Genomic DNA, 25,030 nt, shown 5'->3' with positions numbered 1-25,030 from the left:
ATTATATTGTTTAGAGTGCTATGTTTATATATTATTTTGTGCTGCAGCAAGTATGAATTTCATTGTTCTATCTGGAAAATATGACACTTAAACACTCTTGACTCAAGATCAACCATGATTGAATAGTGTAGATGCGATGGGCTGAATGGCCTAATTCTGCTCTTCTGTCTTAAGGCCTTAAGGCTCGAGTTACAAGATGGGCTCGAAAGAAGAAGGCGGCTCGAGTTGCCTTTTCCTGCCCCAAATCATTTGTTTGCATGTGAAACAATGTGAAACTTGTGATATTCCAAATGATGTGCACAGTACACACTGCTGCAATGGGAAACTGAGTTATCTTTCTTTCTGTTTACAAGTTCCACCAACGCTATCCGTCCCAAAAGGAAGGTCTCCAATGGTTGCTCGGGAAGCCGACACAGTGGAACTCCAATGTTTGGTTTCCGGGAAGCCCAAGCCCATAATCCTTTGGTCGCGCTATGATAAGGAAAAGGAAAAGGAGCTTCCGATGCCGGATGGCTCCATGCAAATGGAAACTTATGATGGATTACTGCGCATTGTGAATGTGTCCAGGGATATGAATGGAATATACAAATGCCAGACGAGCCAGTACAATGGATTTAACGTGAAACCGCGGGAAGCGGCTGTGCAGCTCATCGTTCAATGTAAGTAATACAGATTTTTCTTTGAACAATCGCCTTCTGGTTTTTTGTAATTATTGATTTTTTGTTCCCTATAAGCACCGAGTTGCAGAATTGTGCAGTCAAAATATTGCCCTTACATTATTTCATCCTGTCTGGCTATTAAAAGTAAAATTGATTCCTGATAAGGATAAAGCAAATCAGATTATCATTTATTTCTGGATCTTTGGTTTACAATAAAACACACCATGATTACTTTCTTTGACACAGATGTTTTAACTTCACAGCATATGAATATTCAAGGAAATGTTTTATGCCTCTGATTTATTTGATTTAGTATCTTTGCAGTCTAGAAAATGAAAACACTTGATTGCCTATTGGTGTTTATTAATCACTTTTTAACATCTAAATTGGGCATTTCTTAATCTGAAAGCAAATAAGTTGTCCATTGAGGTATTGTGTTTAGTCTTGCTATATTGAGCTATCCCAAATCTATTCCAAAGGCTCTCAATCCCTCTTCCCCAATACCTCTCTGCATTATCTCTGTGTTCAATCAATGTAATTTGGTCAGAAATTGTTCCTAGTGGAATAGTATAAAGATAAATCATGGGCGCTGAAAAATGTAAGTGGAAAGTGTAAACAGGTAGAGTAATGTTTGAGTTGACCAAGCTATTAGTGGCAAATTTTCACGTTCCACAAATGATTACAAAATGTAATTGTCAAAAAAGAAGTTGTGGAGGAAGCACAGTTTGTTTGATTCTCCCTTCCTCGCATGAAGAACATTTAATAGAGGGTCCAGCAAATTCTGAAGTGGTTTAGTGGAGAGGAATAAATGCAGGTTTTCAAGTGTAAAAGGTTTCATGGAACCATCTGGCTGTGAATTCAGCATGAAAATCAGATTGCTGCTCTGTGTGGCCTTGTGTAGGTGTGATTTATGAAGGATAATAGAAACAGTATGTTTACAGTGAGTTGCATTTTTGTAAAAACAGAATCATTAAGTGCCTCTTGTTAAGCTATTATGGCATTTATGAAGTGCACACTTCGAAGAGTTAATGGCAGCTTTTCTCATATTAATTGGTAAATTAGAGGGGAAAACATTCCCCGGGGAAGATCAAGTTGCCGGAGCTTGTATGCAAGAAAGGTCACATATTGATCAAAATGACATGTATAACCTTCAATGCCATACTCATTCAGCAAATCTTCCCAGAGCATACTCGACTTCACCTTCACATACAATACATTACTGCAGTTATGTTATAAATTGGGATGAAGGGTGCAGTTGGGCAAATAGTTATTGCTGACAGTTTAAAATACCTGAGACTTTGCTATAATTTCATAACACAAACTCATTGCTAAGCAGGTTGCCAAAGGATAACATCAACAAAACAAAATCTTCTGTTATTTTGAGATGTATTGAACTTTCATGCCTCTGACAATCACCCTCCATGGTTTAACAGTATCATTCAACGCTACGTCTTTCAGTCCTGCTCTTTCTGTCCGGCTGTTCCAGGGCATTGATGTTCTCCGCGATTAAAGTCCACGTTGATATGGATGTAAAGTGGGCAAGTGTTTAAGAAAAACAAGGAGACTCTAAAGTCAACGTTGTTATGCATGGAAGTGTTGTATCTTGGATAGAGTGAATGTGGAGACGATGTTTCCACTAGTGGGACAGTCTAGGACCAGAGGTCATAGCCTCACAATAAAAGGAATTTCCTTTTAGAAGGAGATATGAATGAAATTCTTTAGTCAGAGGGTGGTGAATCTGTGGAATTCATTGCCACAGAAGGCTGTGGAGGATGTCAATGTTTTTTTAAGGCATAGATGGATTATTGATTAGTATGGGTGTCAGGGTTTAAGTGGGTGAAGGCAGGAGAATGGGGTCGAGAGGGAGTGATAGATCAACCATGATTGAATGGTGGAGTAGATTTGATGGGCCAAATGGCCTAAATCTGCTCCTATCACTTATGAACGTGCTTTTGTAAAATGCACCTGCAATTCAGGTGCATCACTCCTGAGACAGTGGGCAAAGATTCTGCCTCAGTAAGTCCACAAACCTTCTCCATCTGTGGGTAGGTCCAACTCTATCTGTGGGTAGGTCCAACTCTATCTGTGGGTAGGTCCAACTCCATCTGTGGGTAGCTCCAACTCCATCTGTGGGTAGGTCCAACTCCATCTGAGGGTAGGTCCTATCTGTGGGTAGGTCCAATTCCATCTGTGGGTAGGTCCAACTCCATCTGTGGGTAGGTCCAACACAGGTCAGTAGGTCCAACACAGGTCAGTAGAAATATAAAGTAACCTTCAGCAGAACAAATAACACAAGCACTAAGGAGGAATTTCTTATCATAGAAATTAATAATAAAGTGGGATTTACTACCACAGATAATTTACAATAAATGTAATCTGTTTGTACCTTTTAATGAAAGCAATTTCTCAGTTGATTGTATTCCAAAATAGATATGAAACCATGTCTAAGTTTCCCTTCCAGAGTACTGGAAAATAGCGATTCCAATTAGCCAGAGAAGCATTAAGGAGAGCATCCTTGCTGTAGCATACTTCCACTAGCTCATTCTGTCCTGCTCCACAACAAAACATGTGTGGCTTCATGCAGGAAACAGTCGATCACCTGGTGTAAACCTTAAAGTGGACGCAATAAATATAAGTGGAGGTAAAGTTCAAGATTAGTTGAGTAACTTTGTTTATAGCATGCTTCTCAGTATGTATGTGAAGTACAGCATAGATGCATAAAATAAATACTGAATGCTCTTTAAAAAAAAAAATGTGTTGAAGAAGAGTCTCGACCCGAAACATCACCTAATCCTTTGCTCCAGATATGATGCCTGATCCGCTGAATTACTTGAGCATTGTGTATCTACCTTATGTGTTGTACGGTTTGCATGTGACAGTGCTATTTCCTAGATATTTCACTCACTAATATTGGTGTCGTGTTCATGATATGCTCCCTGTCTATCCATGTTATGCCCTTGCAGAATGTAAGGTTTATCCTTTGAATTTGAATGTAAATAAGATGCACTGTTTACCGAAGGAACATTAGGAAAATGATGTGAGAGGTCTAAACCAATATATTCATGTGCAGAAGTGACATCAGTGAGTTTACTCATTGTCTTTAATTGCAGTAATCAAGGAAAATTCTGTGAGCTTTTCATATGATAATGTAATCAGAGACCAATTTCTTACATTACTTAAGGTATTGACACCTGGGGTACAATTGAGATGTTCTTACTATCTGAAATCAGCTAAATTATCTTCTATTGAGAAATTTTAGCCCAGGCAGGATATTGGGTGCATTATAATATAATGTACTGAGAAATATGACTATATTAATAATAGGCAGACAAATTTTCCAAAATTATTAGTTTTAGTCAAGGTTTGTAAGTCACCTGGTCCAAATTTAATGTGTCTTAGACTACTGAAAGATTGTTAAGGGCTTGGACACCCTAAAGGCAGGAAACATGTTCCCGATGTTGGGGGAGTCCAGAACCAGGGGCCACAGTTTAAGAATAAGGAGCAAGCTATTTAGAACGAAGGCGAGGAAACACTTTTTCACACAGAGTTGTGAGTTTGTGGAAGTCTCTGCCTCAGAGGGCAGTGGAGGTAGGTTCTCTGGATGCTTTCAAGAGAGAGCTAGATAGAAGGCAGGACGGGGGTGATTGGGGATGATCAGCCATGATCACATTGAATGGCGGTGCTGGCTCGAAGAGCCAAATGGCCTACTCCTGCACCTATTGTCTATTGTCTTAGGGGCTGGACAGGCTTAAGGGGTTGGACAGGCTAGATGCAGGAAGATTGGTCCCGATGTTAGGGAAGTCCAGGACAAGGGATCACAGCTTAAGGATAAAGGGGAAATCTTTAAAACCGAGATGAGAAGAACTTTTTTCACACAGAGTTGAATCTCTGGAACTCTCTGCCACAGAGGGTAGTTGGGCCAGTTCATGGGCTACTTTAAGAGGGAGTTAGATGTGGCCCTTGTGGCTAAGGGGATCAGGGGGTATGGAAAGAGGCAGGTACGGGACTGAGTTGGATGATCAGCCATGTTCATATTGAATGGCGTGCAGGCTCAAAGGGCCGAATGGCCTACTCCTGCTAATTTCTATGTTTCTAATTTCTATGTCTATTGAAAGAAACAAGATTGGATGCTTCCGGAATATTTTGCAGGTGATTTTTATGTACTGCTTTCTAACTGTCTCTTAATCTGCTGCATTTTCAGCCACTATTCTGCATACCTTGATCAACATAAGTTTAATAAGCACCATGCAAAATCCTCCCTCAGTACCTCAATCAGCTTTGTTTTCTTCCTCCCTTTTTGCCGCCCTTGTAGTTATTGTGTTGCTAAAGTGTCCATGAAAGGTCCTTGGATTGCCCTTTATGCCAGCTGCCACTAGTTTCTTACTATCTCTTTGTCATCGTCCCCCCCTTTCCTTTATCATTTACTGATACCAGAAAGAGTCAAACTATTCTGAATTATGATATATGGTTGCTTAGCGGTAGAGCTAATGCCTTACAGCGCCAGAGACCTGGTTCGATCCTGACTACGGCTGCTTGTCTGCACAGAATTTATACTTTCCTCTCATGACTTGCGTGGGTTTTCTCCGAGATCTTCAGTTTCCTACCACACTCCAAAGACGTACTGGCTTGTAGGTTCATTGGCTTGGTATAAATGTAAAATTCTCCCACGTGTGTGTGTGTGTGTAGAGTAGTGTTAATGTGTGGGCATCGCTGGTCGGTGCGGACTTAGTGGGCCGAAGGGCCTGTTTCCACACTGTATCTCTGAACTAAACTAAAATATTTCTTGAAGTATGAGGGCTAATAAATACCAGTTGAAAATGTTTTAATTAATTGCAGGAGAAGAAAGCTAAGGAGAATTTTCATCAATCAGAGAATTATCAGGATCTGGGTGATTTTTTAGAGTAAATTAGAATTGCTGAGGACTGGAGTGTTAAGGACGTGGTGCGGGAAGAATCAGCCATTGTTTTACTAGGTGGTGGATTAAGTCTGCTTCTTTAGTCCATGATCCTGTTTTTATATCATTTTCTGAGAATAGAACGTGGTGCAGGAAACCACACCCTGGATGAAGTTTGCCATAGCAAGCTGTCAAATAGGCTGTGAAGCTATGAATAAGGTCAACACCAATCACCAATTTTATTTTCAGCCAGGCAGTGTAATTTTAGAGTCATGCAATCATTTAAACACTGGTGGGGTATCTGGTATTTTGTAAGGAAATCTGGCCTGAATCGGTAGTGGGTTACCACAATGGTAGTCTTATAATCTGCAGTTCTCTGTTGTGAAGTGTGGAGGTGGTATTGTAATAGGGAGAAGGGCAGGAGACAAAAGAGATGGCTAATAATGAGCAAGCTTTTAAGTCAGTAATGAGAAAATTGAATGTGAAGATGGGGATCGTTCAACATTAATCAATCCAATCACCATTACATGGGAATATAGATGTAGAGCATAGAAATAGACCATTTAGCTATTCTGATCTCTCTTTTCATGTAGATCCCAGACAAATTGCCTCCTAGTCTCCTTTATTTTCTGACCCTGCCCACTGTATACCTCTGATCCCTTTTGTCTCCCATCTGCATGAAGGTCTATGAAGAAAGACTGGATAGACTTGGTTTATACTCTCTAGAATTTAGAAGATTGAGAGGGGATCTTATAGAAACTTACAAAATTCTTAAGGGGTTGGACAGGCTAGATGCAGGAAGATTGTTCCCAATGTTAGGGAAGTCCAGGACAAGGGGTCACAGCTTAAGGATAAAGGGGAAATCCTTTAAAACCGAGATGAGAAGAACTTTTATCACGCAGAGAGTGGTGAATCTCTGGAACTCTCTGCCACAGAGGGTAGTTGAGGCCACTTCATTGGCTTTATTTAAGAGGGAGTTAGATGTGGCCCTTGTGGCTAAGGGGATCAGGGGGTATGGAGAGAAGGCAGGTACGGGATACTGAGTTGGATGATCAGCCATGATCATATTGAATGGCGGTGCAGGCTCGAAGGGCCGAATGGCCTACTCCTGCACCTAATTTCTATGTTTCTATGTTTCTATGTCTACTTCCAAAGCCATCCGCTCCAACATCTACCTGCTCGTAAATGCCATGTTCTCCGTATAAAGGAAAACATACCTAATTTCTCATGTTTTCTGTCGAAGGCTTCGTGAATTGGTATCTAGATTCTTTCTAATCCTCTATTCCATAGAAAAATGATTTGTTGGGTATGATGGTTGTATTCCAGTAACCCTCGTATATCTATTTTGAGTGCTAAATATGATAATAAGTGGAACTAATTCATTGTGACCAAATCAGTGGAATTCCATTTATATAATGTGAGATTCTGGGGATTTTATTGTTGTTTTGAGGATTAAATTCTATAATTCCATTTATTTTCTTAAGCAACCTACATGCCTTGGTGACGGATTAATGGAGAAACTGGGTGAAGCTGTTTGCTGCTGCTCTGTTACTATGGTAACTATTTTGCCATGAGGCGCTAAGAGCTGTTTAATGATAGATTCTCAAATAGATTATTTATTGGCTTATAACTTATATCCTGGCATTGACCTGTTTGTAGGTTGTATCGCCACTGGCTCTGTATTGATCCATATTTAGGGTCGCACAGTTATTAATAATTAATAAGGCTTGTTTGTGTAGTATTTTCGAAATTAACATCACGTAAAACACATTTCAAGCAAGAGTTTGCTAATTCATTACTCTCTGACATTGTGAACCATGTACTATAGCCTGAAACCCACACATTCATACAGTACAGATTCAGTCTTCGTCCTTTTTAAACTTTCCCATGAATATTCACTGTTTTTACGTAATACATCTAGACTACTCTACATTGATTTCTACAGAGAGCTTGTCAGTTGTGCTTTGAACTGCATAGACTTGGTATATATTTACATATATACTATATATACACATATAATTAAATTTATATATTTATACTAGACTAATTGGGACCCGTTGGGTCCCAGCATCACACGGGAGGGCTAGTCATCAACGCAATATTCCACCTCTCCACCAATCCAATATTGCTCGCCAGTGGGGGGGGGGGGGCTTTTTGTTGCGCCAGTATGGGTGTTGCGGGCCAAAGGTACTGGTTTCCAGAGGGCTAGTATAGACATTGTGGGCCGAATGGATTCTTGGGCTGGCAGCCAAATGTTGCAACGATTTTAAAAGCCAAGTCAAGGCAAGCAATTTGGCTGCAGCCACCCGACAACTAAAATTCATTTTGTGAACACAAACCTTTTTAAAAGGCGAGGCAAACAATTGGGCAGCAGCCACCCGACAACAAAAAATCATTTTGTGAACACAAACTATTTAAAAAGGTGAGGCAAACAATTGGGCAGCAGCCACCCGACAACAAAAATTCATTTTGTGAACACAAACTTGTTAAAAAGGCAAGGCAAACAATTGGGCAGCAGCCACTTTACAGCCGCATCGAGGGGACTCACCGTGGAGTAGACGTGCGTTCAGTGTTATTCGCAGCTCAGAAAGCCATGACCCTCTCGCTTCCTGGGTCTGGCAGAGACTGAGTGAGGGACTACACTTCCGGGTTTTATGGTCCCGTCCCCCTGCTGCCAACGGGGGCAGGAGAGAGAATGGAGAATTTTTTTAGAACATTAATATCTCTCTGATTTTTCATCGATGGGAAAAATCCTCCAGTCCCGGAAGGCGGAGGAGGGCTCTGAGCGAGGTGGCCAAAAATGACGGCCGTAGGTGGCGGCGTTCTCTCGGAAATCACACCACAGCAAGCCAAAAGCGGTCAAGATCAGACTTTTAGTAATATAGATATATCCATGTAGATGTGTGTGGGTGTATGTTTGTATATTTACCCTGTGCGGTAGGTAAATCAGACAACATCACATCATGCATCTTGTCATTATTGATTTAGAACTCAATCCCAACCATCTTTAAATACCTTTATTTAACCCAGTAGAATTTATTTTTTAGGTTTATGGTTTATGGTATGGTTTATGGCTTTCTACATTTATTAATAACCATATATAAATTTACTTATAATTTTGAGGTAACTAAGAAGATTGATGAAGGCAGAGGAGCAGACATTGTTGACATGAACATGAATTGGCAATTGACAAGGTTCCATGTGGTAAACCGGTCCAGAGGTTCGGCGTATGTGACCCAAGACGAGTACGCTAATTGGAGACAAAATTGGCTTTGCGATATTAGGCAGGTTGCCTTATAGTGCCAGAGACCCGGGTTCGATCTTGACTACGGGTGCTGTCTGTGTAGAGTTTGTACATTCTTCCCGTGAACTGCAAAGATTTTCTCCGGGATCACTGGTTTCCTTCCGCATTCCAAAGAAGTCAAAGTCAAAGTCAAAGTAGCCTTTATTGTCATTCAGACCTTGCGGTCTGAACGAAATTTCGATGCTTTGCAGTCCTATATATAGTAAAAATGACAACAACACACACAATAAACACAAATTAACATCCACCACAGTGAGTTCACCAGGCACCTCCTCACTGTGATGGAAGGCAAAAGTCTTAAGTCTTTGTCTCTTCCCTTCTTATTCTCCCTCTGCCCCGAGGCGATCCAGGCTTCAGGCGATCAAGTACAGGTTTGTCAGCTAATTGGCTTTGTATAATTGTAAATTTGTCCCTAGTGTGCGTAGGATAGTGTTAGTGTGTGGTGATCGCTGGTTGGCGCAGACTCAGTGGACTGAAGGACCTGTTTCCGCGCCATATCACTAAACTAAACTAAGATAATGGTGATGGATGGATGTTTTGCTGATTGGAAATTTGTGATCAGTGGTATGTAACAGGAATCAGTGCTGTTTGTAATACATATTAACAACTTGGATGTTAACATAGGAAACTAATAAATATTAGGTTCACCGATGACGTGAGTGGAATTGTGAATAGCAAGGAAGGAAGCAGGATATAGGCCAACCAAGAGTCGATGGAACATTAGCAGATGGATGTTAATCCCAACAAGTTCCAGATGGTGCATTTAAGATGTCAGATAGAGCGAGGACATATAAAGTAAATGGGAGGACATTAAGGAATATTAATGTACAGAGAGACCTTGGAGGTTCAAGTTAATAGTTTATTTCTGTAAGTAACAGCACTGGGAACTAATTGGATGGTGAAGAAAGCATATATATAGTATGTTTGCCTTTATTGAACAGGGTGTAGAATATAAACACTGGACGGTTATGTTGGAGCTTTACAAAAACGTTTTAGACAGCATGTGGAGTATTGTGGCAATTTCTGGCCACTTCACTATAGGGGTGATGTGGTTGCACTTGAGTGAGTGCAGAGGAGTTTCACCAAGTTATTACCTGAATTGCAGTTATGGAGAGATGGGCTGTGAATGTTTTACCTCGAGTGAAGGAGGCTGAATTGTGGCTTGATAAAGGTATATAAAATTATACATGCATATTGAACATTTTGATAGGACAAGAGGCCATGAGTTTGAGACAAAGGAGATTTAAAAGGATTTGAGGAGAATTTTTTTTCACTCATAGAATGATTGATTTCTGCCAGAGGATCGGAATCAGATCAGAATGGGAAGTCACTGAGTATATTCAAGAGATTGTTAGATGGTAGGAAACCTATCCCTGTAGCAGTGGCCTTTTGACCAGAGTAGACAGTTTGTGGTCAGTACAAGACGTTTGGAGGGGATCTAAGAAATAATTGATTCACCTGACGAATGGTTGAAATTTATAACTCACTGTCCGAGGGCATGGCAGAAGCCGCGACTCTCATAACATTTAAGAGGTCTCGGCAAGCACGTGAATTGGACTTTAAACTTTGGAAAGGCCACGTGGAAACAGGCTCTTCAGCCCAGTGAGTCCACGACAACCACGACAACCAGAGATTACCCCGTACACTCGCACTATCCTATACACTAGGGGCAATTAACAATTTTACCAAAGCCTACAAACCTGTACGTCTTTGGAGCGTGGGAGAAAACTGGAGCACCCGGAGAAACCCCATGCAGTCACAGGGAGAACGTGCAAACTCCATTCAGACGGCACCTGTAGTAAAGATCGAACCTGGGTCTCTGGCGCTGTGAGGCAGCAACTCTACCATTGCACAAGTGTGCCACCACTAATTACTGATCCTAAATTGCCATGGTATAGAAGACTATGGACGAAATGCTGGTGGATGGAATTAGTATAGATGCTCAGCATGGACAGCTCAGGCTGAGTGGCCTATTTCAGTGCATTATTCGGATGTTAAATGTATTGGAGTAACCAAGCCTAGAAGCAAGGAGAAGGATTTCAGCAATGGACGAGCTGAGGCAGTCCCAAATGTGGTAGTGTTACCACAGCAGAATTAAGCAGTCTCACTGATAGTTTCCTCCTTGGTTTATGTTGTGTGTGTGCCTTGTGAAAGCTGCAGCAGGGTAATCAGCTGGGTGAGCAGATAGAAGCCATCTTCAAAGCCAATCATTTTATTTTGCTTTGCATCTGGTGTTTTGAGCAGATATTTATTTATTTCCCATAAATGTCACGGATTATAGCAAGACAAAATAAAAAATTAACATAACAGCAGGTTTGAGAAAGCCATTAATCTTCCTGTAAGCACGCCAAGGCGAAGAAATGGAATGCTCAGTCAGCATTTAACGTAGTTCAAAACATCTGGCTGTTCCATGCAAAATGAACTGTTGTGATGTTTTAGCCCAGGTAGAAATCAAGGGCTTAAAAATTGGTGTTCAGCTTTTCTGGTGAATTAAAATGTTGCTTGGCTGGCAGTAAATCATGTCCCCTGCAAAAATACAATAAAATTGGCTGGAAATAGATGTGCAACTGCTGGTGGCCTTTAGCTTGCCTAAAATGGATTCTTCTTCTTCCTCGTGTCCGGCCATCTTCCATATCACGTCTTTCCGGTCGGTCAATGACAGTTGACGGTCGGTGGTTGCAGAATTGGCTACTTCAGTCAGTCACTGTGGTACAGTTTCTGTCGTCAGCATTGCCTGGGATGCGCCACGTGGAGGCTTCTGCTTGCATCCCGCCTAAAATGGATGTGTTCCTCTTTGACCTACCATGGTCCCAGTGAGAGAGGTCCCAACCTATTGCACTACCATCACTGTCCTGGATGGCAATCAGAGAAGGGCTTCTGTCCTTAAAGTAGGAATGTTACAAAATGTTGAGATGTTAAAAATCAAGCCTGTAATTTATCCGACCAGATAAAGGATAAAAATAACTTTAATTTGATACACAATTCACTTTCATATCTTCAGTATTAAAAAAGTTATGGCCATTTTCATACTCTGAAATTAGTATCTTGTTCCCTATTGCTTTTCCATTGACTTAACACAAAAGCTGTGATCGAGGACAGTCAAAAGCCCATAACTTTCTTAAAAATTAATAGAACTGAATAAAATGTTCAATTATTATAGATTGAAGCATTCTGAAACAAATATAAAACATCTTACTTGGATGACCTGAAATTAAAGCATATAATTAGTTTGTTACCTAATTATAGCTATTTACAAAATTGACCGTTGTGACGGAAATAGTAATAAACACCAAGACTGCCTTGAAAATTTCAAAATGTGATATTCTCAAGATGAGAACTTTAATATTATTGTATTATATGCTGTAAGTCTGTAACAGATAGGTAAATAAATTACAATTTCTAGCAATAGACCAAGTCTTTATGGAGAAGATCATTTGCTAGTTGGTACATTGGCATATCATAATCAGTAGTATCATCATACTCCTCAGATTGTAACCAATAAGCAACTCAATACACCTTGTTTTTCTCAACTTTTCAATTTTGGCATTGTAAACTACAGGTTTTTGCTCTTCAAACCATACATGACATGCTTTTCTGCCCACTACTTTCCCACTAAGAATGTCCTGTAGATCATCACATTTGGAGTAGTCCAACTTTGGATAATCTCTGCGAATGCTGTCTAAATCAGTCTCTTTGGATTGACATTGCTTTGACATTTGAATTGACATTGGTATTGGCATTTCTTCTTCGGAGACATCTGTTTAAAATATAAAGGAAAAAAAATCACTGAACAGCATTAACAGAAACAAGTTATTAATCGCAGTTTTAGAAAAAAGGTAGAAATGATCGTTAATCGCTAAAACAAATAGTAAATACCCAACAAAAAAATCATATTCATCAGTTTCACCAAATCAATTAAATTAATCTAATCAATTAAATTCATCTAAATTCAATTGCTAGATCTAAACATCTATCCATTTCTTAAGAAAAGGCTAACAATTTTACATAGCCTAAGTATCCAAATAACAAACTGATCCCATTCACACAAGAATTCACAAATTAACATGATTTTTAAATCTCACTGTCATGAACATATGCCAAATGGAAGGAATTTAATGTTTAATTCCCATAAATTAATCTAGAAACATCCACTCTCAATATAATCAAAATTATTATTTTTTGCACAATACATGTGACTAAAACTGTTGTAGATATTTAGTATAAAAATATTGGTTATGGATAGACAATAACACAAAATATAGACAATTTAGATGCTCATGACATGATTGTCCAAAAAAAAGAGAATTTTAATCATCTTGAGAGTGGGTATTTCTGGAGTGTGATCGATTGGAACGTTGCTGTAGCCGTAAAATTTAAGCCCATATTGGCAGGCAAGACATGGCCAATTCGTATGGGGCCTAAATAACATTTTTGCATCGTAAAATTAGACTAAAGCCACCCCAAGAAGCAAGATTATATGTGAAATACACGACTTACCTTTTGTTTCGTCCTGATATTGCGATCCTTGACGTTGAAGGTGTTGAGAGCGTTCAGTCACATTTTACTTTAATCCAGCGATTAAATTGTCCAGCAATTAAAAAAAACAAAACGTGAATGGAAGAGCAATCGATTTTTCTTCATCAGCCCGAGGAAATCCCTCTCCGACAAGCAATACAAGCCTGCATTTTAATCCCGCCCCCTTGCCCCCCCCAAAGGCTCCAGGATCGCACAATCAGCCAGTGGCAGATCTGGAGCGCCGCTGTTTTGTAACATCGCTACTTAAAGGCACACTCCATTGGATGGTTGTGTAAGAGGAGCACTCTGTTTAAATGGAAGGGAGAATGGTTAGTGGTGGTTCAATGGTAGTTGATTGTCACATGTACCTAAAGTCATAGTCAAACTACATGGAAACAGGCCCTTCGGCCCAACTTGCCAATGCCAACCATGATGCCGCATCAATACTAGTCCCACCTTCCCGCGTTTGGCCTATATCCATTGCAAAAGGATTTGAGTATAGGAGCAGGGAGGTTCTACTGCAGTTGTACAGGGTCTTGGTGAGACCACATCTGGAGTATTGCGTACAGTTTTGGTCTCCAAATCTGAGGAAGGACATTATTGCCATAGAGGGAGTGCAGAGACGGTCCACCAGACTGATTCCTGGGATGTCAGGACTGTCTTATGAAGAAAGACTGGATAGACTTGGTTTATATCTAGAATTTAAAATTGAGAGGGGATCTTATGAAAACTTACAAAATTCTTTGGCTATTGCATGATTTTTAGTCCCAATCAGAATGCTTAGTAGTAATTTCACACACGTGGTGAATCTGGAACCCGCCTAGTTGTTCATGCTTTATCAGGTGTATGGAAGAAGGCAGGTATGTTTATTATATTCATATTGAATGGCGGTACATGCAAGGGCAGACTGCCTACTCCTGCACCTACATGTTTCTATGTTTCTATCCCCCTAAACGTTCCTATCCCTATCCAAATGTTTTTTAAATCTTGTTATAGTACCTGCCTCAACCACCTCCAGCTCGTTCCATATATCTACAATGTGAAAAAATGATTGTAGATTGGCTATTGCATGTTAGCCAATCAGAATGCTTAGTAGTAATAACTCCATCTAGTGCATGCTTTATAGTGTAAAAACTTGTTTATTATATTCAGTACATGCAGCAGACTGAACGTACACTGTAAAGCATATCTGACTCTGGAATAGACACTGGAATGTGTATTAAAGATGCTTACACCTTTACCTTTGTGCGAGTCAGGCAATTACATGAAAATTGGTTCTATCCCACCCCGCCTCTTTACCGTGGTTTATTTTCTTTATCAATTTTACTTTGTAATTTTTCAACATTATGACCAACTCCTGTCGAAAGCCGAGTCCCCTTGTGTTTGACTCTGACATAGCCGTGACTATGTTCACTATATTCGCATTGTTCACCGGAATGACCCCGATGATCTGAAGGCATCACTACTGCTCAATCTAGCGGGTCCAGAGGCAATGATTCATGCAGACAACTTTGAGTTTACTCCAGCAATCAACAACGCTAATGGCCAGGTCCTAGTGCCTGCAGAAACTATCAACAATCCAACCGTCTTACTCAGAAAATTTAGAGAGCTGTGTGACCTGCCCTCGAACCGCATCCTTGAAAGAACAAAGTTTTTCACCCGTCAGCAGCAGGACCTGTCGAGAGCTTCATCAGTGACTTATGACATATGGCTACACGGTGCTGCTTTGGTGAGTTGACTACTGAGTTAGTACGCGATAAGATTGTGGGGGGAATGAGCGATCGCAAGCTAAGAGCTCAACTACTTCTAAACGCCGAACTGACTTTAGATCAAGCTATTCATACATGCCGCATGGCAGAGGATCGTCGCCCCGCTCACAGACTTTGATCCTCCCAGCCGCAGCAGCAACACAACGTTAATCTTGCTAACTACTCTCACTGCAACGTTTCAAATGTGCCTCCGAAAAGTTCTAATGTGCCTACCACGAGATGCTCCAACCTCAACTATTTCCACTCTAGAGAGCGCCAGTTCTGCGTAACCCATGGTAAAATTTGTCACAACTGCAAGAAGCTTAATCACTTTGCGATGTGTTGTTGGTCTCGTGGGAACGCTACCTCAAGGACAAATCTGCACCTGGTACAACAAGGACTGTCTGACTCCCAAGAACTAGTGTAAAAACTGTTTTTATCCACAAGTAGTTATACTCAACTGCCAAAAATCTGTAGCCTCCCTTTGATCTGGTATTTTGTTGGTTCACATGCTTGATTTATGGTGTTTTATCATTAATGTTTTATTATTATTAATGTTTAGTGTTTTCTGGGTCATTCCTAACTGTCACTGTGTGTCATGTTGTTACTTGTGGGTGGAGCACCATACTTACTTACTTACTTTACTATATTCAGTAGATGCAGCAGATTGAACGTACAATGTACTGCATATCTGACACTGGAATGTCTATTAAAAATGCTTACACCTTTACCTGGGTGCGAGTCAGGTAATTACAGTTACCCCTTAGGTTCTTATTAAATCTTTCCATCAATGCCTCTACTTGGAAGACTGAGGAGAATCGGTATGTCGATGAATACTGTCTTGAAATTCTGCAGGTGTACGGTGGAATGCACATTGACTGGCTGCATCATGGCCTGGTTCAACAACTCGAATCCCCAGGATCAAAGGAGATTGCCAGAAGTGGTGAACACTGCCCAGTCTTTCACAAGTACTGACCTCCCCACCATCGAAGGGATCTTTAGAAGGCGCTGTCTCAAAAAGGCAGCAGCATCATTTAACAGAGACCCATATCACCCTGGCCATGCTCTCAATTCACTTCTGCTATCGGAAAGGAGGTATAGGAGTGTGAAAACAGTCATGTCAAGGTTCAGGAACAGTTTCTTCCCAACGACCATCCGGCCATTGAACATCACGAAATACAACTAAACTTAGTACTATGCCTTGTTTGCATCCAACACATGCTTATACAGGTGATAGGTGCATGCACGTAGCTGAGGCCGTTAGCACCTTCCATCAGCACCTGCTGAAAGAAAACAGGCCAAACAGGTAGTCTGAAGAATGGTCACGACCCAAAACGTCCAACTGAAGAAAGATTCTGTCTCAAATTATCACCTATCTGTGTTCTGCATGGATGCTGCCTGACCTGCCAAATGACATCAGCATTTTTCGTCTTCAGATCATGATGCCAGTTCAACCTGCAATAGTATGAGACCAATACTGGTGTTTTGAAGCTCACACTCTTGCTAATGCATTCTCATCATTTAAAACGGTTGATGCTTTGGTCAGGAGTAAGAAGGGAACTCCCACTTCCCACTCCATCACCACTTAACTGGTTGTTGCAACTCATAAAGAATTGTTCTGTGCGTTCTTGTCTTCTGTGAATTCTCTGCTGAAGAAGGCAGTGGAGGCCAATTCTCTGGATGCTTTCAAGAGAATGCAGGGTGATTTGGACAGGTTGGAGGAGTGGGCAGATGAAGTTTAATGCGGATAAACGTGAGGTTATCCACTTTAGTAGCAAAAACAGGAAGGCAGATTACTATCTAATTGACGTCAAGTAGTGAAAAGGGGAAGTACAACGGGACCTGGGGGTCCTTGTTCATCAGTCTATGAAAGTAAGCATGCAGGTACAGCAGGCAGTGAAGAAAGCGAATGGCGTGTTCGCCTTTACAACAAGAGGAATCAAATATAGGAGCAAAGAGGTCCTTCTGCAGTTGTACAGAGCCCTAGTGAGACCACGCCTGGAGTATTGTGTGCAGTTTTGGTCCCCTAATTTGAGGAAGGAATTCTTGCTATTGAGGGAGTGCAGCGTAGGTTTACAAGAGTAATTCCTGGGATAGCGGGACTGTCATATACTGAGAGAATGGAGCAGCTGGGCTTGTACACTCTGGAGTTTAGAAGGATGAGAGGGTATCTCATTGAAACATATAAGATTGTTAAGGATTTGGACACACGCTAGAGGCAGGAAACATGTTCCCGATGTTGGGGGAGTCCAGAACCAGGGGCCACAGTTTAAGAATAAGGAGTAAGCCATTTAGAACGGAGACGAGGAAACACATTCTCCCACAGAGAGAGGTGAGTCTGTGGAATTCTCTGCCTCAGAGGGCGGAAGAGGCAGGTTCTCTGGATGCTTTCAAGAGAGAGCTAGATAGGGTTCTTAAAAATAGCAGAGTCAGGGGATATGGGGAGAAGGCAGGAACGGGGTACTGATTCGGGATGATCAGCCATGATCACATTAAATGACGGTGCTGGCTCGAAGGGCCGAATGGCCTCCTCCTGCACCTGTTGTCTATTGTCTATTGTCTATTGTCGCTTAAGATCTACAGGGAGCATTGTGGTAGAGGTGGAAAGAGGTGTCCCATCCCATGTCTCTGCACATGACAATCTCTTCCAGGTGTGGAGGCAAAGTCTGCTTATTATGCCCTTTGCAATATCATGTAATCTGCTGTCTACTCTTGTATAAAAGAGGTGACTTTAGACATTACATTAGAGATATAGTGTGGAACCAAGTCCTTCGGCCCACTGAATGTGCACCGACCAGCTGTTGTCAATATTAGCAATATCCCACACACTAGGGACAACTTACGATTTTACAGAAGAAATTAACCTACAATTAAATTACAAACTTGTACATCTTTTGGAGTGCGGGAGAAAACCGGAGCAGCCAGAGAAAACCCACGCAGTCACAGGAGAATGTGCAAACTCCATACAGGTACCACTTGAAGTCAAGATTGAACTCGGGTCTCTGACGCTGTAAGGCAGCAACTCTACTACTGCACCACTTTGCCGTCCGACTGATCATCCTCGAGTCATAGGATGACTGTGGATTGGCCTACAGTCACTGATTTACTTTGTTCCCACAATAGACAATAGGTGCAGGAGTTGGCCATTTTGCCCATTCGAGCCAGCGCCATTCAATGTGATCATGCTTGATCATCCCCAATCAGTACCCCGTTCCTGCCTTCTCCCCATATCCCCTAACTCCGCTATTTTAAGAGCCCTCTCCCGGAAGGCACAATACTTGTTTTCTCTCTTTCCTGGGATACACCTCAATAGAATATGAGGTATAGGGCGACAGGGTGTCCTAGCAGTAGACTTGCTGCTTTACAGCCCCAGAGACATGACTTTGAGCCTGACTGCGGGTGCTGTCTGTATGAAGTTTGTACGTTCTACCTGTGACCTGTGTGGGTTTTCCCCGAGATCTTCGGTTTCCTCCCACACTGTAAAGACGTACAGCTTTTTAGGTTATTATAAATGTATAAATGTAAAATTATCCCTATTGTGTGTTGGGTAGCGTTAATGTGCAGGGATTGCTGGTTGGTGCAGACTCAGTGGGCCAAAGTTAAATGCACTGGTTCCCATTGATCTGAAGGGTCTGGAGATAATAACTGGACACAACATCTCATAGTCTCTGCCCACTCTTGCAAAAAATAAGTTGATGATGTGCTTCCTTCCAATGCAGTTTGTAAGATTATAAATGATAGGAGTAGAATTAGGCCTTTTGGCCCATCAAGTCTATTCTGCCATTAAATCATGGCTGATCTATCTCTCCTGCTTAACCCCATTCTTTTGCCTTCTCCCCATAATCTCTGATACCTGTACTAATCAAGAATTTATCTATCTCTGCCTTAAAAATATCCACTAACTTTGCCTCCATGGCCTTCATTGGTAAAACAATTCCATAGATTCACCACCCTCTGACTAAAGAAATTTCTCCTTATCTTCTTCCGAAAATAACTTCCTTTAATTCTGAGGCTATAATCTCTAGTCCTAGAATCTCCCAGTAGTGGAAACATCATCTCCGCATCCATTCTATCCAAGCCTTTCACTATTCTGTACGTTTCAATGAGGTCCCCCCTCATTCTTCTAAACTCCAGGGAGTATAGGTCCAGTGCCGTCAAACGCAGATATAAATATTCTGATTTGCTGGAAGGCAATGTCTGAGCAAATGCACAACTTCTGTAGGATTGCTGGTCCTACAGCATGCAGGCTACACACGCATTGTCTTGTAATCGTCAGGTCTCAACATGGCCAGTTGATGTATACGCAAGTTGACGTCAGCACCCTGCCTGCAGTCAGGATGTTTAGTTTAGTTTAGAGATACAGCACGGAAACCTTCGGCCCACCGAGTCAGCACCGACCAGCGATCCCCACACATTGACGTTATCCTGCACACTAGGGATAATTCACATTTATGCCAAGCCTATTTACCTACAGACCTGCGCGTCTTTGGAGTGTGGGAGGAGACCGAAGATCTTGGCGAAACCCATGCAGGTCATTGGGAGAACGTACAAACTCCGTAAAAACAAGCACCCGATCGAACCCGGATCTCTGGCGCTGTAAGGCAGCAGGTCTACAACTGCGCTACCGTGATGTTGTTATTCTGGACCATCTGATTTAGACCTGCTGGCTATCTGGCACGGGGGTATATTCTTCACTGACGATAGGGCTGATAACCTCAAAGCACTATCCACTGACATTGAAAGTACACACATTCTGAAATGAGCCTGAAGTTGTAAATATATGCTGGTGCCACATATAAAGCAATGTAATAATGGCTAATTACTTGGAGACAACTATCAACCACAATATTGCAACAATAACAAGCAAGAGAAATATATTTTGAAAAAAACTATTGTTGTGCAGAAAAGATTCACAGGATTGTTCAATATCCACAGTACTTTATTGTTATATATATACCGAATTACTGCAAAATGCTTCTTTGAATCCAATGCAGTACAATTATACTATGCATAAGCACAATCATACATAAGTACAAGAGTGCAATTGTAATGTAAATATAGTCTGAGGCAGTGCACAAAATGTCACCATGTTTCTGCCGTTATCTTGTAACTTTCAAATATCAAGTTCTTAAAAATACTGAGTCTTATCTTGGGTCTTACCTGATTGTATTATAGAAATAGAGCCATACGGCATGGAAACAGGCCCCTTAACCCAACTTGCCCACACCAACTAAGGTGCCCCTCTACATTAGTCCCACCTGCCCATGTGTAGCCCAAATCCCTCTAACCATTTCCTATTCTGTTGTCCTGGCAGTGGCACTGGGTGGGTGGTGTAGGGGTCATCCTGGCCTGGCGATGCTGTCGGTGCGTTTTACTGCCATATTGCTGTTGGCTGCTCGTCCAACTTCTATCGGGTCTAGAGTGGCATCTGATCCACAATTTCCCAGATTACAGTTGGACCTCCAGCGGCCCACTCGACCAACACCATGACCCGCGAAAACACCATCTTCCTGCCTCCTACAGCCACCACTCCATTTCTGTGTGTTGAGATGCTTTCTGTAGCTGAGCTCAGAACTTTTAGGTGAGCTTACAGCAAGGTCACCAGCATCGAACTTCTCATCCATCCTGGACAGGACCTGTTCCCTGGAATGGAGGACTTGAGTAATAAGGGGAGATTAGATAGGCTGGATGGATTTCCCTAGAGTGAAGAAATTTGAGCAGTGACATAGAGGCTTAAACAAATCTGAGGAACCACAGATAGGGAAGGAGGAATAGGAATAGGAATACTTTATTGTCACATGTTACTAGGCACAGTGAGATTCTTTTCTTGCATACACAATGTATACAAACAGCAGCCACCTACAGCGTTGACTAAGTTACAAAGCACACCGGCTCCCCCTTTTGTCCCCCTTCCCCCCCACCACAGCAGTTCCCCCACAACGGGTCCCTATTTCCTTTGTGTGTCCCCCCCCCCCCCCATTGTCCATTGTTCTTCCCCGCCCCCCTCACGGTGGTCCTCCACGCTCTCATCGACCGTCGATCGCGGGACAACCCGCGGGGCACGAACACCGCCGCATGACTTCACCGCCGAGGCCCCATCGTCGTGAGTCCTCACCGCTGCCGCCTCAGATAGTCGCAGTCTTTTTCTCAAGGTAGCAGAGTCTACTACTAGAGCTACAGGCTTATGGTGAAAGGGAAAAGACTTAAAGGGGGTCTGAGAGGTAGGTTTTACACACTGAGGGTAGTAGAAATATGGAACGAGCTGCTTGAGGAGGTGGCAGTGGCAGGTTCAATTACAACATTTAAAAGTCATTTGGAGAGGTTTGTGAATATGAAAGTTTTGGAGGGAAATAGGCCAAACACAGATAAACTCGATTAGTGTTGATAGTCAAGAGAGAGTCAAGATTGTTTTATTGTCATATGTCCCAAACTGGAACAATGATATAGGCATTTGCTCGCCATTGTTGAGTTGGTTTGTTATTTATTTCTATGAATCTATGCTAGATCAATGGTTCTGCTGCTTGGACCACTCTGGAGGAATAGACTGTACTTAGCAATGCAGTTCTCTGGACTTGCTCTGGACACTTTTCATTAGCTTACTGATAATTGGGAGCTGAGTTTTTAGAGTCGCTTCAGAGTTCGACAGAAGAAATACTTATACCGCACGATTGTATTCTAATTGTATGTTTCATATTACAGCACGAGTATCTTTTCAAGTTCAAGTGAGTTTATTGTCATGTGTCCCTGATAGGACAATGAAATTCTTGCTTTGCTTCAGCACACAGAACATAGTAGGCATTTGCCACAAAACAGATCAGTGTGTCCATATCTATATTACTAAAAGTCTGTTCTTGACCGGTTTTGGCCATCTGTGCTGCGATTTCTGAGAGAACTCCGCCACCTACGGCCGTCATTTTTGGCCACCTTACTCAGAGCCCCTCTCCGCCGTGTGTGTGCCGAGGATTTTTCCCGTTGATGAAAAATGACAGAGATATTAATGATTTTACAAAATTCCCCATTCTCTCTGCTGCCCCTGCTGGCTATAAAACCAGGGTGTGCCTCAATCAGTGTCTGCAAGCTGGAGGAAGGCAGAGGGTCACATTTCTCTGAGTTGTGAATAATACTGAACACATGTCTACTCAAATATAAATGTCCTTAGTGGTTCTAAAACGCTTGCAGAATGTGTCTATTGGTTCTAAAATGTTTGCAAAAAGTGTTTATTGGTTCTAAAATGTTTGCAAAAAGTGTCTCTCGGTACTACAATGCTTGCAGAATGTGTCTTTTTTGGTTCTAAAATGTTTTTTTACTCAAATGTTTTGAGAATACTAATGCAATTATCAAGAAAACACATCAGAGCATCTACTTCCTGAGAAGATTACGGAGAGTTGGTTTGCCAAGGAGGACTCTCTCTAACTTATACAGGTGCACAGTAGAGAGCATGCTGGCCGGTTGCATCATGGCTTGGTTCATCAACTTGAGGGCCCTGGAGAGGAAAAGACTACAAAAAGTAGTAAACGTTGCCCAGCGGCCATCATCAACTCGGACCTTCCTTCCATCGTAGGGGATTTATCGCAGTCGCTGCCTAAAAAGGCTGCGCAGTATCATCAAAGACCCCGACATTCACCATCCTGGCCTCCACACTCATCTCCCTGCTATCTTCAGGTCGAAGTACAGGTAGCCTGAAGACTGCAACGACCAGCGTTCAGAAATAGCTACACCCCCACAGCCATCAGTGCTATTACAAGATACAAGATACAAGATACAATTTAATTGTCATTTGGACCCCTTGAGGTCCAAACAAAATGCCGTTTCTGCAGCCATACATTACATTACAAACAAATAGACTCAAGACACAACATAATTTACATAAACATCCATCCCATCGCTGTGATGGAAGGCCAAAAAACTTATCAGACCTCCACTGTGGGTCGTTTCGGGTCAAGTTTTGGCCCCCCCCCCCCCCCCCCCCCGATGTCAGAGTCAAAGAAAAAGCCCCCGGCTGGCGATGGAGTTGTTCCGCGGCCGATTAAAGCCACGCCGGGTGGCACCGTAGGTGCGCACATGTGGTCTTGGTGTTCTGAGCCCCCGGCGTGCGCTCGCATTAGTCCCGCAGCCATTCCAAGCCGCACGGGGCGGTGATGTCAAGCCCCGCTCCAGGAGCTCTTCTAACTTCTACCGCAACTCATGCTGGGGTTGGAGAAGTTGGTTCGTCAACTTGAGGGCCCTGGAGAGGGCCGACTTGCGAGAGTAAACCCTGCCCAGCATCAGCTCATCATCAGGGACCTTCCTTCCATCCAGGGGACCCGCGGGCTCCCGGCTAGCCGCCATCCACCCAGACCTCCTGGCCTCACACTCCTCTGAATCTCCGTAGAAGGTACAGGGCCGCAGCAGCACCAGGTTCAGAAATAGCTACTTCCCCCAGCCATCCAGGCTATTAAACCGGGCTCGGACTCTGTGATGCGCCCCGCGACTGTGATCCTGTGAGTTCGCTCGGCACCAGAGTCCCCGGTCTCTTCCTTAAAGTGGAGGCCGCTCCTCGTTGCATGCCCCAACGATGGTCAATGGAGACCCGACAATAAAATCATCATCATCTTTAGGTCTGGTCCCACCCCCCCCCCCCCCTCCCCCCCCACTCCCCCCCTCCCCCCTCACTTTAATTTTATGTTTCATGTATTTTGTGTTTTTATGACTGTTGCCAAATCAACTTCCCTCCAGGGATAAATAGAGTTCTATCGTATCATGTGCTGAAAGGCTGCTAAATGGAAGTGTAGGAATGTGGGAAATATTAGGGAGAAATGGTAAAGATTGAAGGAGGTGAGGGGTTAATTGGTGCAGTGGAGAGGGTAATTGGTTAGCGATGGAGCCTCTCACTCTCGGAGCACCTGCGTCATGATCAAGCTACTGACACAACGATCATTGGGGTGAAGGTTTGTGCCTTCTCACTGAGGTGAACAGTGCACTGATGCTGCAGTCATTCTCTGTCTGCACCGAGGCAGTGCAATGATTATAAAACAGACTTTGTGGCTGGGAACCCTTTAAATCACACATGGTTCCCAGCTTGCTCCGTTTTACTATGTGGGAAATGATGGTTGCAGACTTTTGATCTGATCTCTGGAGGTTGCAAGAGAGTACTGACAGAACTATATAAATTACTAGACTAAGTGGGACCCGTTGGGTCCCAGCATCACACAGGAGGGCTGGTCATCCAATGCAATATTCCACCTCTCCACCAATTCTAATATTGGTGGCCAGTTGGGGGGGGGGGGGGGGGGGGGGGCGCTTTCTGCAGCGCTAGTATGGGTGTTGTGGGCTGAAGGGACTGGTTTCCAGAGGGCTAGTATGCAAATTGTGCGCCAAATGGATTCTTGGGCTGGCGTCTCAGTCAATCAAGCCTGTTGTGCTGGCAACTCACTCACTCATGGCTGGTGGGCTGGTAGTTGACTCACAGCTAATCCTTGAAATTCTATTTCAAGCAGGGTATAAGGCCACCAAATTCAAGTGCAGTTTCTTACCACTTCTAGCAGGGTGCAAGGCCACCAAATTCGTGCAGTTTCATACCATTTGAAGTAGGGTGTAAAGCTACTAAAGACAGGGAGTCGTGACCTCTCCCTCCTCCATCTTGCAAGACTGAGCCACACCCACACTTCCGGGCATAACCACTTAAGGTGGGGGGGTGAAGTCTAAAAAAGGTGTGGCGTTCATGGTTTGATTGACAGGAGAGAGATTCTCAACATTTAAAAAAAAACTAATAACACTTTTATTTTTCATTGATGGGAAGAATTCTCTGCACCTGCTCAGTGGAGGGAGGTATTGAGTAAGATGTCCAAAAATCACAGCCGTAAGAGATAGCGTTTTATATAAAATTAATATAAAGTGCAAACAGGAAGTAAGTGCATTTACAGTAGTGTCT

The 25,030-nt window shown here is 42.6% G+C and overlaps 1 protein-coding gene across 1 annotated transcript in view; it reads left to right on the top strand.

Annotated features, from left to right (window-relative positions):
- mdga2a (MAM domain containing glycosylphosphatidylinositol anchor 2a) overlaps positions 1 to 25,030 on the top strand; it is an 845,563-nt gene that overhangs the window by 433,953 nt on the left and 386,580 nt on the right. Inside the window, exon 8 of the mRNA XM_055640389.1 lies at positions 354 to 659. Within this exon, the coding sequence (XP_055496364.1) occupies positions 354 to 659 (306 nt within the window). The remainder of the gene's footprint in view (positions 1 to 353; positions 660 to 25,030) is intronic.

The sequence above is a fragment of the Leucoraja erinacea genome, chromosome 9 (genome assembly GCF_028641065.1).
Source record: "Leucoraja erinacea ecotype New England chromosome 9, Leri_hhj_1, whole genome shotgun sequence".
Classification (NCBI taxonomy): Eukaryota; Metazoa; Chordata; class Chondrichthyes; order Rajiformes; family Rajidae; genus Leucoraja; species Leucoraja erinaceus.
Note: the sequence above shows the minus strand (reverse complement) of the source record. Positions and strands in the feature narration are given on the sequence as shown.